Here is a 17,745-nt window from a genome sequence, read left to right as displayed (position 1 = left end):
ACTTAAAATAATTTCTGAGGGTAGGAGGTACGGGGTGAGGGGAGGTAGATGGGGTAAAAGGAGTCAAATATGTGGTGACAGAAAGAAATCTTAACTATGGGAGGTGAACACCCAGTGTAAATATATATATATATGCCTTACTGTTAAAGAAATAATAATAATTTCTGTTGACTGCTCTATTTTGAGACATATCTTTCTTATATTTTCCTGTAGTTCTTTTGACATGTTTTTCTTTAGTTCTTTAAACATATATTGCGTAGCTTATTTAAAGTCTTTATCTAGTAAGTCCAACATCTATTCCTCAGGGACAGTTTCTGTTGATAATGTTTTATTCCTGTGTTTGGGCTATGCTTTATTGCCTTTTTTTTCCCCACGTCCTCTGATTATTGGTTAAAAACTAGAAAGTTTAAATAATGTGGCAGTTCTTGAAATTGGATTCTCCCTCCTCCTCAGGGTTTTTTGTTTTGTTGTTCCTCTTTTTTTGTTTAGACTTTTCTGAACCAATTCTGTAGTGTCTCCATTCTTTGTCGTGTTAGGCCACTGAAGTCTGTTTGGGTAGTCTTGTGGTTTAAGGTTTTCTTAAACCTTGGAATCAGTAAGCTGCTCTTTACCTTGTGTTTCTGTATGCGTGTTGAGGCACTAAGCCTGTCACTGGACAACTGCATTTTGGCCTCCATTTCCATCTTAGGCAGAGCATACAGGTCGTCACCTTAAGGTGAGAGCTTGGGCCTTCTCAGGTCCTTTATGGATCATGGGACTGCCACAGCTTTAGTTATTAGCATAGTCCTATCCCCAGTAAACTGTGGGAGTTTTTTAAAGCCCCACTCATAGAATTCTCAGTCCTCAAGTTTTTTTTTAAAAAGCTTTTTGGTTAGCTTACTGTTTGCTCAAACTCTTTTCTACCTCAGGCCACTAGAAAGTTAAAATAATTACCTTAAACGTTTTCTACAAATACATGGGGAAAAGGCTGTTCTCACTGGGCCAGTACTTAGGTCAAGTAAAGACAACCTTGCCATTGTGGTCTCACAGGGAATCCTCAGACAGGTGAAACAATGACAATTTTGTGAGAATGAGGCTTTGAAGAGGTTTCAAGCCACTTATGAGCCCTCTGTGTTGGCTCTCAGGCTGCTTGGCTTTCACTGATTGTGGGATGTTAGTTTTAAAGACTGCTGTGCAGCTAGCTGGAGAAGGGAGCATGTGATTAGAACAAATTAAGATGCCAGAAAACTTGCTCTTGTTATCACGATCTGACCATCTTTCTATAATAAAACTCCCTGTATTGTGGTAAGCCTTTTGGTTAATTTCCACAATTCTGAAAAAGTTGATTTTGGCAATTTTTGCCAGTTTTCTAGTTGCTTTTATGGAGGAAAGAGTATTTGGTATTCTTTACTCCAACATTTTCACATATGTCCTATATGTTTTTTTTGTAAGTTCTGAAGCCTAATAAAATGAGCACCTGTGATTCTACTTTGCATCTTAAACTATAACATGACCAATCTTTTTGAAGCTACCCTTGTCTTCCTCTTCAATCCTGTTTTATTCTACCACCTAAATCTTAAACTTTATTTCTCCTGTCCTTTTAAAAAAATTTTTGCACATGTATGTCTCTAAACCAGTTTTCAACCAGGGATGATTAACCTCACTCAAAGTTTTTTGACATTCTTTTTTGATTGTACTTGGAGAGAAGTGTGCTACTGGTATCTAGTGGGTAAAGGCTAGGGATGCTGTTAAACATCTTAAAATGCACAAGAGATTCTCCACAACAAAGAATTACCTAGTCCTGAATATTAATAGTGCAACAGTTAAGAAACCGTGCTTTGTAAGTTCTGAATGTTCTAAAACTTTTACATGTAAAGTTTTGCCTCTCACATTTATACATTTAAATCCGTTTGGAATTGAATATTAAAATTGGGTGAAATGTTCTATACTTACGTGTAAGGAGGTAGTTTAATCAACTCTGGATTTCAATTTCTTTTGTTACGTTAGAAGTAGCTGTCTTCTTGAAGAATTTAATGAAATGTATGTAAAATGTTTAGAGTTTATACTGATAAATATCAAAGTAGGAAAATTCAAATATCAAATAATTATGATTATAAATATCAAAGTAATTATGATGGATTTAGGAACTCAGTGGGTGCTTAAAAACAGTGAGGGAATATTTGAGGAACAGGATAATTACATAATTTTAAAGTGTCTACTCACAAATCAATAAAAGTTGTAACTTAAATGTGGAGAAACCTGGCGTATGCCACATTTATTTATTGATCAAAGTGATCAGCTCACTTCTACATCATGTGCCTCATTATAAAATGCACTGAGAAGAATACAATGTAACTTAACGTGATAGTCTTGCCATAAATGCATCTAAAATCTAAAATATCAGACAAACTCAAAACACGGGACATTCTATAAAAATAACTGATTTGTACTAAAGAACAAAATCAAGTTCAAGAAGGATAAATAAAAGCTGATGAAGTCTTCCTAGTTTAAAGATGCTAACGAGACATGGAAACTCAATGCAGTGGATTGGATCCTGATCCAAGGAAAAAATAGCACTGAAGGACATAAATGGGAACAATTGTGGTAATTTGGATATGGCCAAGTTTATTTTATCTGTGGTAAACTTCCTGATCTTTATTATTTTACATAGTTATATAAGAAAATGTCTCCTTATTCTTAGGAAATACATAGTGAAGTATTGAGGGATAAAAGGTACATGGTGTGTCTAACTTAAATGTTGTGGGTGGAGAACAGAAAGAATGATTAAACAAATAGATTAAACAAAATGTAACTAATTGGTGAGTGAAACAGTACTGGGTGTTCCTTGTAATATTCTAATTGCTTTTAAAAGTTTAACACTGTCAAATGTTAGAAGTTTTTCCGAAATAGTAAGGAATGATGTTTTAATTTAACCATATTTATCAGTTATGAGGTAGATACCCACTTTTTTCTGTTTTAACATCTCTGAAATACGATGCATCTCATTGGTAACCTCTTACAATTAGCTGAGTTTTTTTCTTTTTGTGTAATACATAAAATAATGGTGTGGCATTTTGTATTCAGCGCAGCATGCTAATTATTATCTACTACTGGTAACCCTTAACCCATGGCATAGGTGTCTTTAGAACAGTTTTTTTTTTTTTTTTAATTTAAAAGGTGTTTTGTTTGGTTGGTTTTGTTTTTATGATTGGCGAAACACATAGTTTCAAAGTCAAACTCTAGAAAACAAGGTACATTCTGAGAAATCTTCCTTTGAACTTTTTGCCACTGTGTTCTAGTCTTCTATAGGTAACCATTTTCATTTGTATTTTTGGGTTATCTTTGCATTAAAAAAATACGTATGTATTTGTATCTTTCCATCTTTGTGTACAAAAGGTAGTATATTAAATACTCTTAATGCACCATGCTGCTTATGTTGGATTGTATATTCTGGAGTTCATAGAATGAGAGGACTTCCTTATTCCTTTTAATTGCTGGATAGTACTCCATTGAGTAGATGCTTTGTGCCTTAGTAACCAGTCTCCTTTTTGGTGGGCATTCTGATTATTTGTATTCTGCATCACAAATAGTGTTGCAATGAACAGTGTTTTACATCTTTTCTCTTTGCCATTTGGGACCACTAGAAGTGGAATTGTTGGGTTAAAGGGAAATGCATGCCTAATTTTGTTAGGCATTAGAAAATTTTCCTCCATTGAAGTTGTTCATTTTGTATAATCACCAGCAGTATGTCTGTTTTCCCATTGCCTTGCTGGGGGGGGAGGATGTGCTAATCTGAAAGATGAAATATGATATCTCTGTGAAATTTTAATTATAGGAGCAGGTATTTGAACTTAGATACATAGAGGCTAGAGAGCGGTACTCGTGTAATTATATTTCAGATACCTTTAATTGTTTTTGAGCATCATTTGGAAATTAATGGCTTTACTACTTATTGCTAAGGTAAATATGTAGACCTATACCTTTAGGAATTGACATCTCCCCCCCCTTTTTTTTTTTTTTTTTAACCAGGGTGTGTTAATATTTTTCTTCTTTGCTTCATTGGCTTAGAAAACAACTCATTCATTTATATTCATAGTCCATGTTCGAACCATTTCTGTGTGTGTGTGTGTGTGTGTGTGTGTGTGTGTGTGTGTGTGTGTGTGGTGTGTGGTGTGTGGTGTGTGTGTTGGCACAAATAAAAATTTTGTAGATTTTGTTGTACTGATTCAATGTTGTAGAGTTTTATTTGGTACTTTAAACATCCTAGTCTCTTTTTTCCCAAATGTGAAAAAATTGTCTGATTGATTACTTTTACTTCTTAATGCCAGTAGTAAGATTTTGAATTTAGGAGGAAAAATCTAAGACAATATCAAGTTTGTAGAGTTTATAAGTACAATTGGTTCCATGGTTTTATGAGGGAGTAACACTGTAAGATAGGAAAGTGGATTTTTCTGTAACACATTTTTCCTAGTACTTGACATTTTAGAAGTCAGTCAGTTGTCTATATGCTTGCCAAGTGTAGTTATTGATTACGTGTATGATATTTTTTACCTATATATACTTAAATAACTGTCTTATCTTTGAGAAACTAGTATAAAAATTGCTTATTTGTTTGCTTTGATATGTCCAGGTTTGGGCATAATTTTTGACAAAGTAGTTGAGGGGATAGATTGTTTTTTTGGAGTGTTTTAAAATATATTGGTTGTATTATACACAAAGTTTAGTTTCAGAGGTGTAAATTGGATACTTAGAAGAGAAAACCAATGGCTCAGAAAATCCTAGTGAATAATGACAGATGCAAAGACATGGGATATGGTGGAAATTTAGCTGGATGTTCCAGCAGATTTTCTTTATTAGAGAATCAGATTTGTTTAAGTGTTCTGGGGAACAATAAGTGATATTTTTCACATTTCTCTTTAGGAGTGTTTCTCAGGAGTTGTCAGAAACCATCCTCACCATGGTAGCCAATTGCAGTAATGTTATGAATAAGGCCAGACAACCGCCACCTGGAGTTATGCCAAAAGGACGCCCTCCTAGTGCTAGCAGCTTAGATGCCATTTCTCCTGTTCAGGTAAATGAATGCTACAATTGGTACATCTGTATTTGTTCATAGATTTGGAATAGAATAAGCTTCTACGCCATCATTAACAATATACTCGAAGGGAAATTTGTCTGAATTTATTATATTTTAGATAATTGCATGTCTAGCATCCACTACTACATTTAAAGGAGATCCATAAATAGGCACTGTAGTTGAGAATAGTTTTTGATCATCAAATAGAACATGACTCTGAAAGGAAAGATGCAAAACAACTTATTTAGGTAAATGGTAGGGACTTCTTTTTAAAATAAGAATAACTTGAGAAATAAGCACTGCCTTTGAACCTGATGTGTCTTGTTTGTAGCTTCACGGGCCAAGCAACAGTGCTAGAGCATAAGGACTTGTTATAACTGGGGCTCTTCAGCTCTCAACTGAACTGCTCTTTTAAAGACAAGGTACATTTAAGTTACTCCCTGACACCAACCACACCCTTTTCTCTGGGAGCAACATACTCCGCTTCTAGTTTCAGCTGCATTGAATGGCAGATTGGGGTTTAAGGAAAGAAAGCATTTAGTGATTTTTCAGTGGCCACTTTATAAAAGGCACTTTGCATATCATTTTCTATAGTCATGAAGGTTTGAAATAATACCACAAGCTGAGAAGCTTAGAAGTGCAGTTATTAGATATTTTTTAAAATCTTGTGAATAGCATACCTTATTTATTTATTTTTTTAAATTAAACTAGAGCTTATCTCCATCCCCAAAGATTTTCAGATTTTGACTAGATTTACTTGTTTGGACTGGAAGATTTATTTTTAATTTCTTAATGCTTTTATTGTATTTAAAGTTAAATAAGATTGAGGGATTCTTTTTGTTTTAAAGTGGCTAATTGGAAATTGTAAGGTCCTAATGTAACAGCTGTGCCATATCAGTTCTAAATACTTAGTTAAATTACAGCTGCGGGGCAATTCATGTTAAATGTTATTCTTAGAGTTTTGTAGCCCTCATATTATGGCTCTGATACTTTTGCACAGACTAATTCTTTAAATCTACTTCATCTACAATAATACTAAGAAAAAAAGACTGGCACACTTGACTTGATTTTGGGATTTAAGTATTATGATTGAATGGGGCTTTGCAATTTAGTTATTAAGCATATAAAGAACTGTTGATAAAGATTGTTTTACCTTTGTCATAAGTTTGTCTTTGCTTAAAGTATGTTTAATACATTTTTATAATGTTTTTCTTTAGATTGACCCTCTAGCTGGAATGGCATCTCTTAGTATAGGTGGTTCAGCTGCCCCTCACACCCAGAGTATGCAGGGTTTTCCACCAAATTTGGGTTCTGCATTCAGTACCCCTCAGTCACCAGCAAAAGCATTTCCACCCCTTTCTACCCCAAATCAAACAACTGCATTCAGTGGTATTGGAGGACTTTCATCACAGCTCCCAGGTAAGGGTGGGTGGGGACGCAGATTATTTGTAATATTCATCGTGCCTTAGTGTATGATAAGGGATTTGGAGTGACTGTGATAAGGAAAGCTGCTTAAACTAAATTGTGAAAGTTGCTTTAACATCTATAGTTGGGAAGAGAGAAACACTATACTATTATAATATTAATTCTTTGAATTGCAATTTAGATACCATATTTTTAAAGTTAGTGAAATTCAGTAAGAATTCTTTATTACCAGATGGTAATAATTTGTGTTAATCACAAATTCTGTAGGACTTAAGCTTAGATCAAGAACTCACAGCTTTATGAATTACTCAAGGTTTGTATAATGAAGGTTGGAAATATTTCACACTTAGATTCAGGTGTATGTTCTTCACTGTACCTCACCTACCTTGAAAATGATAGTAAATCTCTAAAACTTGTCAGTTTCTTAAAATATTTTGGCTTTTAGCTTTATATTGAAATAAAGGTTACATTTTCCCGTCTTTGGACCCACTTGTTTTCTTCTAAGCTATAGGTACCTTTTGTCTTTGTAATTTTAGAGTATTAAAACCTAAAGACAAAGATAGTGCCACTATTACCTAGTTAACACTGCAGCTATATGTTTCTAGCCTCACTGTTCATTTATGTACACCAAATTTACTTAGTAAAGCCTTCTTAGCAGAGTCCTAACTATTGTAAGATTGTTTGCTAGAGTTAGGAATAAAGAAAGAAGTCTTGGCTGATGTTAACTTAGAAGGTAGTAACATGAAATTTTTCAATTTTAATCATTGAGGAAAGCAAGCCAGTTTTTCTTATTTTGACTACCTTATATCACACATGAGAATGTACAATTAAAATTTTGCATATAAATATCTTATCAAGAATATAAAGAAACTAGTAATTCTAAATGCTAAAGAAATTTTGACATTGTTTTCATCTATTTATTTTAGATTCTCTCTAAAATTAAATAGACATTGCAAGAGAGCTAACAGGGACCCTGACTTTTTAAATAAGAACTTATATTTTTGATGTGAATGAAGTCAAGAACATGAGTAATGATAAGACTTCTGGCTGCTTCGTTCTTTCTAGTAGGTGGTCTTGGCACAGGCAGCCTGACTGGTATAGGAACTGGGGCTCTTGGACTCCCTGCAGTGAATAACGATCCTTTTGTACAGAGGAAACTGGGCACCTCTGGACTGAACCAGCCTACATTCCAGCAGAGTAAGATGAAACCTTGTAAGTGGTAGTGTTGTCTGTGATTGTGAAGTGTGACTGATGCACATAAAACTTTTTTGATTATATGTCCAATTTGTTGTTTCTATAGTTATATGGACAAAACATTGACTTAACATATTGTTAGTAGGGCCATATGTTGATAGTCCTCCTTGATCAGTGGGAGTAAATTTCATGAATTTGAATTACCGAATTGAAAATGTGAGATAACACTACCTTTGATCTGGATTGCTGGAACAAAGTGATGGAGGATTAATAAGAGTTAGCAGCCTTAGGGGTGTTATCCTAATAGTAAAAAGTATAGTAAAGAGAAAAGTAAAACTTTATATTTAGAAAGAAAAATCTTATACTTACCGTAAAATTTTGTTGTCGTTATTTTTTGACAAATCAAGAGCAGGATTTTAGATTTCTGTTTCAGCTTAGGAGTTTATAAAATAACTATGTTTTATTTTAAGGTTATAGCTTTATGATATATATCATCTTACTATATATAATACAGATTGCCACATAATATATGTGATTAATTTAATTTACAAATTTTCACCTCCTTAGTAAGTTTTTTCTCAGAGTCCAAGAAGTTCTCTTTGTCAATACATAGGCATAATTAACTTATAAATAACCTTGTTGTTGAGACTGAAATATTCATTATATGAGATTTCAAACTATACCAACTGACTTGAAAATGATAGTGTGAAAGGCTTGTTTGAATGTTATGTTTTGTAGCATGCTCTGTGTTTATGTGGGTGTGTCATACACATGCATCGATAATTCTTATATGTTGAATGTGATGTTTATTATAAAGTAGTAAAGAGTTGTTAACCTTGAATGAGGTTGTATTAAGGGTAAGTGCATTGCGAATTTGAACCTAGTGGATTTTCATGGCATAATTAAAGTTCTGATGAAAATATTAAGGTAGAACTATAGTTGTAAGACAGTTTTGTTTAAATCCTTTATGTGAACCGGAAACACTTAAATATTGAAACTTGACTACTTAATATTTCAGTTTAATTTTTCCCTTAATATTAAAACTATATTGGTAACTTTAGCCCTCTGTGTTTTATGGGGAGTAAAGTAAGAGCCTAAATGTCCACTGGTTGCTTTTCTGTTTCTAACAGCGGACTTGTCTCAGGTGTGGCCAGAGGCAAACCAGCACTTTAGTAAAGAGATAGACGATGAAGCAAACAGCTATTTCCAGAGAATATATAATCACCCACCACATCCAACTATGTCTGTTGATGAGGTGAGTGTCTAGAATGATCGAAATCTTTATGGTTTGGGTAAATCTTAAATGCCCCTTTTAAAGTTTTTAGAAATTTATTTCAAAGTGTTTTGATATATCTGTGCATCTTTTGAAACCTTAACATCTCAAGCTCAGTTTATTGTTTATTCTGCTTAATAAGTCTATTAAGAGTATTTTAGGAAGGCTCTTAATAAATTTCTTTTATGTGTGTATTGTTTTTATCTTGCTTTTTCCAGGTATTAGAAATGCTACAGAGGTTTAAAGACTCTACCATAAAGAGAGAACGAGAAGTATTTAATTGTATGCTAAGGAACTTGTTTGAAGAATATCGGTTTTTCCCCCAGTACCCTGATAAAGAGTTACATATAACTGCCTGCCTGTTTGGTGGGATAATTGAAAAAGGACTGGTCACTTACATGGCACTAGGTCTGGCCCTGCGATATGTTCTTGAAGCCTTACGCAAGCCTTTTGGATCCAAAATGTATTATTTCGGGATTGCTGCACTAGATAGATTTAAAAATAGGTGAGTGGATAGGTTTCCTGTGAAGCTTCTCTTTATAATATAAGGAGAAATAATACCTATCATTTATTAACTGTTTCTTGCCATGTCCCATCATTATACATGTATTAACTAATCTTAACAACTGTGTGAAGTAGAAAAGGAAGATGTGAAAATAATTGTTTATTCAGTTATAAAATGAGGTATACTTTATACACAGTGAAAACCACCATTTTATTGTACAGTTCTTCAAATTTATACAGTTGTGTACCTACCACAATTACAATTACAATTAAGATTGAATATATCCATCACCCCCAAGTAGTTCTCTTGTTTCCCCTCTGAATTTCACCTTCCCCCACTTCTAACCCCTGGCAATCAACTGTCTTCTAGAGTGTTATTTAAATTAACTCATACACAGTTTGTATGAGTGATTTCTTGCACTTAGCATGATGCTTTTCCAATTCATCTATGTTGCTTCATGTTTCAGTGGTTTCTTCTTGCTGACCAGTATCCCATTGTAAGGATTAAGTACAAATTGTTTTTCCATTCACCTTTTGAACATTTTAGAGTTAACAGATAGCAGTTTTAGTGGCTCATTATAATCTAAGTAAAATAAGACCTTTTAAAAAACATATATTCTGTTTTGTGATGTAAAAGGAGTGAAGTTCATAAATATTTTCCCCTCTACTTATGTGCTTTTCCCTTTGGCATTCTCATCAGGTAAGGTATTTCATAGGTAGAATGAGAGAAGTGGCCTAGAATAGCCTTTAGAAGAAAATTTTTGTTAATCGTACGGCTTCTGTTTGGTCTTCCATAAAATAATGAACGAATGAATGTTTTCTTTGGCAGATTGAAGGACTATCCCCAGTATTGTCAGCACTTGGCTTCTATCAGTCACTTTATGCAGTTTCCACATCATTTACAGGAGGTAAGCGACCTAAAACCTTTCTAGTAAGTAGTTGGAGGGTTTATCTATTTTAATTTGATTTTGGACACTGGGAATGGCTTTAAGATTTCTTTAAAGATTGGCATGATATAGGTATACATATAATATTGTTGCTTGTTTTTCACCTTAATAATAGGTCATGAAAAAATGTCATTTTTGGATTATCTTTTCTAAGCAATGGTTTTGCGTGATTTAATAAAATGCTTTCACCTGTATTTTAAACAGATAATGCTGTTGAATAGATATCTTTTACTGTTACCAAGAAAAACTTTGCTTTATTTTTAAAAGGATTTGGAATGGGAATCTTGGATAAAAATGAGTAATATTCCTCTGATTTAAATATGATTCAAAGCTGTTTCATGTAAAACTTAGATCAGTGTTTCTCAAAAATACAGCCTCCTTACCACTTGCTTTGATTTCTTTGAGGTATTTCTTGAAAAGGAGGGCAGTCCCTAAGGGCCAGAGAATACACATTTTAAGCCATCTTACAAGATCTTGAAATTTCTAAATCATTATTAGAGTGATTGATTTTAGCTTATTTGTAAATATTCATACCTTTGTCTTTGGTCATAGCTTACAGAAAAGAAAGTGGATTAATATTTAACTTTATTTTATACAAAGCAGATAAATGGCTTTATAAGATCATATTTTAAGGAATCAGATCAGAATTTGAATCTACTTTTAATTCTACATTATTATTTAGTCCAGTGCTTTCTGCTTCATCCCCCTGGGGTAGTTTGTAAGAAGACACCATGGACCGAGAGGCAGGTGTATATTGATTTATGTGAGGAGGTCGGGGGAATGTACCAAAACTATAGTACTGAAACAGGAAAGCAGAGTTCTGAAAAGCTAGGACGTGAGGTTAGAGGCTTATCACAATCAAATGTATTTGGAATTAAGAGCCAGGAATGTAGATCTCAGAAGACTGGAGAGCAAGAGGGGTGGCATGGAAGTGATCACACGAAACAGTGGTCCCCAGAGAGGGGAAGGAGAGGCCACTGTTTGTATTTCTATACTTAGTCAATTTGAAGGGCTATATTCTCTTCAGAGATTATCTTTTCTAGTTGAAAATGTCCTTTTTTGAATAGTTATTGAATATGTAGATAGTAGTTTATGTTTTGCCAGATATAGACTGTTGGAAATGATATCAGGAATCTTCTAATTTGGCTATGGGAACAAAGTTTATTCTGTGAAATGAAAAATACCTGTCCTAGATCATCCAGTATCATCGCTTACCCTCTACTTGGCTTGGCAGTGTACAGTGTGTTTTTGTTTTGTAGTAATATTACTGAGTGGTAACTCACATTGCAGTGTGTTTTTTAGGCCTTAGGTTTCTCATCAGCATCCACTTAAAAAAGATCAGTTTACTATATAAATTTAAAAGCTTTTAAAGTATACATGTATTAAGGAATTTAAATTTATATGCAGGTGTTTGTGGCTACTCTTTTAGAAGTTATTTTGCTAGACAAGTTTTTTCATAAATATTAATGTTTTAATCTCCTAAGGAATTTGCAGTGTATCTGTTTATGTGTCATATTTGGGTATATGGGCCAGGATGGGGCAAGGAATAAGAGATAGGTGAACCCAAAGAGTACTCTGTGATGATTTCTAGCCTCTCAGAAGTGAGGGGAGTGTAATTTAGATTTTTCTATTTCTGTTAAGAACTCTATTAATGTGTTTTCCTCTCCCTGCCCCCACAGTATATTGAGTATGGACAGCAGTCTAGAGATCCTCCTGTGAAAATGCAGGGCTCCATCACAACCCCCGGAAGTATTGCACTGGCTCAGGCTCAGGCTCAGGCCCAGGTTCCAGCAAAAGCACCCCTTGCTGGTCAGGTTAGCACTATGGTAACCACCTCAACAACCACCACTGTTGCTAAAACGGTTACAGTCACCAGGCCAACTGGAGTCAGCTTTAAGAAAGATGTGCCAGTAAGTAGGTTTATCTTTTTTTCTCTTCTAAAATTTGTCATGTTGTAATATAAGCATTAGCGAGCGTGTATTTTAATTTTACTACAAACACATGCCTTCTAAAAAAGGTATAAAGACCAACATTTCTCCCTTTATCTTCCTTCCCCAAATTTCCCAGAGGCAGCCACTATTAATAGTTTAATACATAGTCTTGCCAGGACTTCCAGTGCACAGTCATAAACACCGTGTGTATTTTTTATACATTTTAATTTGTTTATTTTATGTACTTTATTTCTTTAGCCTTCTATTAATACTACAAATATAGATACATTGCTTGTGGCCACAGATCAAACTGAAAGAATTGTAGAGCCCCCAGAAAATATCCAGGAGAAAATTGCATTTATCTTCAACAATCTCTCACAGTCGAATATGACACAAAAGGTGAGCATGATGAAATAGTTTATATATCACTATGAATGCTCTCTTATTCCTAATGGGTTGGGGGATTTATATTTGACATTCTGCATCCTTTTTAATACTTTAAAGGTAGAGGGTAACAGTGGTGTGGTTTCTGTAGACATTAAATAGCACTAGTTTTAAATGTAGTGTTCTGTAGTGAGTTTACAGATGTCTTGAAATAAACTTTATGATCTCATGATGACGGAAAGTTTCATTTGTACTTCTGGTTACAAGTCATGTCCCTCCCAGAGACCTTTAAGAGCATTTATTAGGTGCCTGATAACTGAGGTAGACCCTGTGAAAAGCATATACTTGCTTTACAAGACTGTGTGCTAAGACAATACTTGGAAATGCCTCTGTTAGCCAGTAAGATTAGCCTAAACAACTAGGTTTGAGATATATGCAAGTAACGTCTTTTACAATCCCACCATAATTGATGTGGAAAAAAAATTGAAGCCTTTAATATCCTTTTTGGAAAAGAAGTATTAAACTTTATAGATAATTCCTGGAGATAGAAATTTAGGGAAACATAGTTCTGGTGTTAGGTCTGTTAGTGGCAGGTTATAGATTAGTAGTTTATCTTCTTTTGGTCAGATGGAAAGTTGGGAAAGTTGGGGGTAAGGGACTGACTACCTGTTGTATAATTTTAAAGTTGAAGGCGGCCATAGATGTTTCAGTCCTAATCCCCCCCAGTTTGAGAGATGATTGACTCTATACTAGTATGGAATAAAACATACTGTACTTCATAGCATCTCTGATAATGGGGGAGAGAGATGATAGCATGGTGATTTAGCTCCTAATTTTGCAAGAAGCCATCTGATGTAGTATTGTTCTCAGAAACAACACACATAACCACATTTTATCATCTTTTAATTGTATGCTTCACGTGTCAAATTGGTTGGCTAGGTTGAAGAACTCAAGGAAACTGTGAAGGAAGAATTTATGCCTTGGGTTTCACAATACCTGGTTATGAAGAGAGTCAGTATTGAGCCAAACTTTCACAGCTTGTATTCAAACTTCCTTGACACGCTGAAGAATCCTGAATTTAATAAGATGGTTCTAAATGAGACCTACAGAAACATCAAAGTAAGATTTAGTTTTTCTTTTCTGTTCTTTTCTGTTTCGAGTTTGGAAATACTTGATTGTACAGAAAATTTGGAGGTGGAGTGTTACTGTTTTTCCCTGTATGTTTTCTATATTAGGTAGCTATGAAAGTTGGTCCACCATTTGTTTCAAATACAGAACTAAATTTCATGAAGAATGTCCTCTTTAATTTGTTCTGAATTTATTTTCATCATTATATGCATGGTTATAAATCTTTACCCTCTCTGCATGTTAACTTGCTTTTGTTCATCTCCATGTTTTATTTGCAGTATGCTCTTAGCTCTAGTCCATTTTCTTTTCAGTAGTCATAGAAATTCATTGTATGGATGTATATTGCTAATGGATATTTAGGTTGTTAACTTTCTCTATTAAAGAAACTACTGCAGTGAATGTTTTTGTTTTCATCTTTAAGTGCTAGATCTCTCTCAACTCTAGACCTGTTTGTAGACTAGCTGTTGTTTAGGATTCTGAGCAGTTATTTTAAGGTGAGACTCTTCCTAATGAGCGAATGCTTATTTCATAAAATTCAAGTATTTTATTTCTTAGGATGAATAACTTTTCAAGAAAATGATGTGAACCAGCATACAGCTGTGGTTATTCCTTGCTGAATTACTTAGGATATGGGCTTAGGAGCCAGCACTATATTTAAACCTGTGAATGAGAATTTTCCTCATTATAGGTTACGCTGTAGTGCAAAAGAATTCCTGGCTCTTCCTGTTGCACAGCTGACTTTGTGCCATTCTGCTGTTGCTGCATGGAGTTAAGGAACATAACTACTTTATTATCTGATAGCAAGGATGACTGAGATATATGAAAGTTTCCACATACTTGGAAGCAAAATCTCGAGATATTTTAAACAGAATTTTAAATTGTATATTTAAATTTATAGCCATAAATTAAGAGGTACCATGTAGTAGATGGATATATGGTGATGGTTCTGTTCCCCTTAGGAAAGTAAGAACTAGAGAATTAATGAAATGGATTAGGTGTTTTAGATATTTGCAAAGATGTTTATAAGCAATATTATACTGTATTTCAGAAAGTTGTCTTTTCTCCAGAGATGTACAGCCACCTGGATAATGCCAAAGATTGCAGTAGATATTGTGATCTTTGTTATGTTCCTTCATATGCCTGTTGTCTTGAAGGATTTAGAAGCATGGATAGAGTCGTCATTTGGATTAAATTTAGCTATTCAAAATAATTTACAGTTGGGTCTTGTGCTTCAAATTAGCTAATATTTTCACAGTTTTAAAATACTTTTCTGTGGGAGCATACACGACACTTTTAACCTGTGTACCTTGTATTTTGTGTGATGTTATATTACCTATTAAAACAATGTAAAGGTAAAAATGTCACTGAACACAACAAAATAGTGCTGTGTTAGTAAGTATGGAGTAGATCTGCTTTGGGGGCATGCTCTCGTAATTGATAGCTCGTTTTTACCATAGGTTAATGGAATTTTCAAACATTTAGTTGAGTTTTTTTTTCCATAAGCTCATTTTCATACTTTTAATTCTATATTTTTCAGGTTCTCCTGACCTCTGATAAAGCTGCAGCCAATTTCTCAGATCGTTCTTTGCTGAAGAACTTGGGACATTGGCTGGGAATGATTACACTAGCTAAAAATAAACCCATCTTACATACTGTAAGTTACAGCTAAAGGTTCATGTAAAACTTGAGAATGTTCATGTTATGTATACAGCATATTGTGTCTAAAAGTCTTGACTTTATTTGGGGCTATTTTAATGCTTATTAGATGTTTGTAAGAGTTTGGCCCATGTTTTAAATCCCCAGTTGCATTCTCATTCATGGTCCCAATGTTTAGCAGAATAAATGAAAGCCACTGAAGTATGATTGTCACTACTTCCTTTCTGTGAGGCAGGGGTCAGATATTATATTGATTACTATTTTGAGGATGAGTTTAATAGGATTCCTTTCTTTGGGTACTTCGTACGGGGTTTTGAAGTATATTACCAGCTTTAAAAATATATATATTTTTTAATTCTAGGACTTGGATGTGAAATCTTTGCTGCTAGAGGCTTATGTTAAAGGACAGCAAGAATTGCTCTATGTAGTGCCCTTTGTTGCCAAAGTCTTAGAGTCTAGCATTCGTAGTGTGGTGAGTAGATTTTAATATTTTATCAATGGCTAAATTTTAAGAGTTTGTTTCAGCACAAGGTCAAGAGGTTATATCCTTAGTTCTTATGAACATAGCTCTGCTTCAATCAGTTTTTCTCAGGTAAACTTGGATTTCCAATATGAAAGGTTAAGTAGAATTATAGGACTGATTCTAATAGGTGATTTTGGGTTTTGGTTTTTTACTGAAATATGATATAGATGGGAAGGCTAGGGGTTTTGTTATGGCCACATAAGTGTAAATGCTAAACTGTTTTAAATAATACAAATTAAAGTGATTTTGGGGCCAGCTTAACATAATAGCTTTTCTTTAGGTTTTTAGGCCACCCAACCCCTGGACAATGGCAATTATGAATGTATTAGCTGAGCTACATCAGGAACATGACTTAAAGGTAAATTTGTTGCTTCTTTATTCTTTAGAATATTCTCTGCCTTGACGTTATTAAAATTTACAGGAAAAGTAGAGTATTTTGGGGAAAGTAACTCTGTAATAATTGGGTAAGAATAGTGTATGTTATGAATAAAACCAAATTTTTATTTTAAAAATTCTAATTGAATATTGGAATTATTCAGTTAAACTTGAAGTTTGAGATTGAGGTCCTCTGCAAGAACCTTGCATTAGACATCAATGAGCTAAAACCTGGAAACCTCCTAAAGGATAAAGATCGCCTAAAGAACTTAGATGAGCAACTCTCTGCTCCAAAGAAAGATGTCAAACAGCCAGAAGAACTCCCTCCCATCACAACCACAAGTAAGTGTGATAATTAGCTAGATCTGCACTTAAAATGTTCTCTTAAATGGTATATCTCCATGAATATGGCAAGTTGTAATTGTTCTACGGTATGTGGTGCTGAAACTTTGTATATTTTTTGGTGAGCTTTCTAAATTATTAAGGAAATGTTAGCAATATCTAGGCATTGTCTTACTGTATTAGAATCTATCTGAGTAATTTATATTGTATTCTTAATTATGCCGGGTTATTTTTTATATTGTTTGAGATTTCAGAATCCATGGCATGACAGTCTGTGTTATTCCTTAAATATGAGAATGGCCAGACCAGCTAGACCCTAGCCCTGAGAGGGGATTATTTTACTTGGGTCAAGAGGATTGGAAGTGTGGGGGCTATAGAGGTGGTGTTGAACAAATGATTTGGGAGGTATGGTTAGAATAAACCAGCTTTTCTTGCTGAGCCCTCAGTAGCTAAGAATCCCCAGATGACCCAGGGAACAGCCTAGGTTGAAAATACTCACTTATAATAAAGAATGATCCAACAAGATTTGGGCCTTCTAATATGGCATGACCCCTTAATTGTTTTCCATGCTAATGGGCACTGCCACTGACATAGTTTTACATGCTTTGTTCAAATCTCTGTTGTTGTTGTTTTTTTAAATCCCACACAGAATGTCCCTTATAATTCAGGATAGGGAAGATGTGACCTGTGCCACCCTCGACCAATGGCCCCCCAATCCTATTAGTTTACTGAAATAAAAGCTGCTCGATATCCTGATAATTTTATAGTAAGGTCAGGAAATATGCTTTTTTTATTAGCTGTTATCTCTTTACATTTAGCAACTTCTACGACACCAGCTACCAGTACCACCTGTACAGCCACGGTTCCACCACAGCCACAGTACAGCTACCATGACATCAATGTCTATTCCCTCGCAGGCCTGGCACCACACATTACTCTAAACCCAACAGTAAGTAGACACCATACCGTCCCCCACCTCTGTTTTGTAACTGGGTAAACTGGTCACTTGG

General features: G+C 34.5%; 1 protein-coding gene and 2 non-coding genes across 9 annotated transcripts in view; all 3 read left to right on the top strand.

The window, feature by feature from the left end:
- Window positions 1-17,745, top strand: part of CNOT1 (CCR4-NOT transcription complex subunit 1) — an 80,986-nt gene that overhangs the window by 42,642 nt on the left and 20,599 nt on the right. For 3 of the 7 annotated variants that reach the window (XM_011356661.2, XM_011356659.2, XM_023528579.1), the window contains 14 exons: window positions 4,900-5,050; window positions 6,271-6,472; window positions 7,544-7,690; window positions 8,803-8,927; window positions 9,164-9,450; window positions 10,279-10,357; window positions 12,076-12,306; window positions 12,586-12,726; window positions 13,651-13,830; window positions 15,377-15,493; window positions 15,857-15,967; window positions 16,299-16,376; window positions 16,558-16,735; window positions 17,554-17,684. In XM_011356661.2, the coding sequence (XP_011354963.1) occupies window positions 4,900-5,050; window positions 6,271-6,472; window positions 7,544-7,690; window positions 8,803-8,927; window positions 9,164-9,450; window positions 10,279-10,357; window positions 12,076-12,306; window positions 12,586-12,726; window positions 13,651-13,830; window positions 15,377-15,493; window positions 15,857-15,967; window positions 16,299-16,376; window positions 16,558-16,735; window positions 17,554-17,684 (2,158 nt within the window). The remainder of the gene's footprint in view (window positions 1-4,899; window positions 5,051-6,270; window positions 6,473-7,543; window positions 7,691-8,802; window positions 8,928-9,163; window positions 9,451-10,278; window positions 10,358-12,075; window positions 12,307-12,585; window positions 12,727-13,650; window positions 13,831-15,376; window positions 15,494-15,856; window positions 15,968-16,298; window positions 16,377-16,557; window positions 16,736-17,553; window positions 17,685-17,745) is intronic. The other 4 variants (XM_011356663.2, XM_023528580.1, XM_011356662.2 and 1 more) reach the window with 2 other exon arrangements.
- Window positions 5,348-5,483, top strand: LOC111737644. Its single transcript, XR_002779500.1, has one exon. It is a non-coding gene; the product is annotated as a small nucleolar RNA SNORA50 (small nucleolar RNA).
- On the top strand, window positions 14,484-14,621 carry LOC111737643. Its single transcript, XR_002779499.1, has one exon. It is a non-coding gene; the product is annotated as a small nucleolar RNA SNORA46 (small nucleolar RNA).

The sequence above is a fragment of the Pteropus vampyrus genome, unplaced genomic scaffold (assembly GCF_000151845.1).
Source record: "Pteropus vampyrus isolate Shadow unplaced genomic scaffold, Pvam_2.0 Scaffold29, whole genome shotgun sequence".
NCBI lineage: Eukaryota > Metazoa > Chordata > Mammalia > Chiroptera > Pteropodidae > Pteropus > Pteropus vampyrus.
The sequence above is the reverse complement of the archived record's forward strand: the minus strand, read 5'-3'. Positions and strand labels throughout refer to the sequence as shown.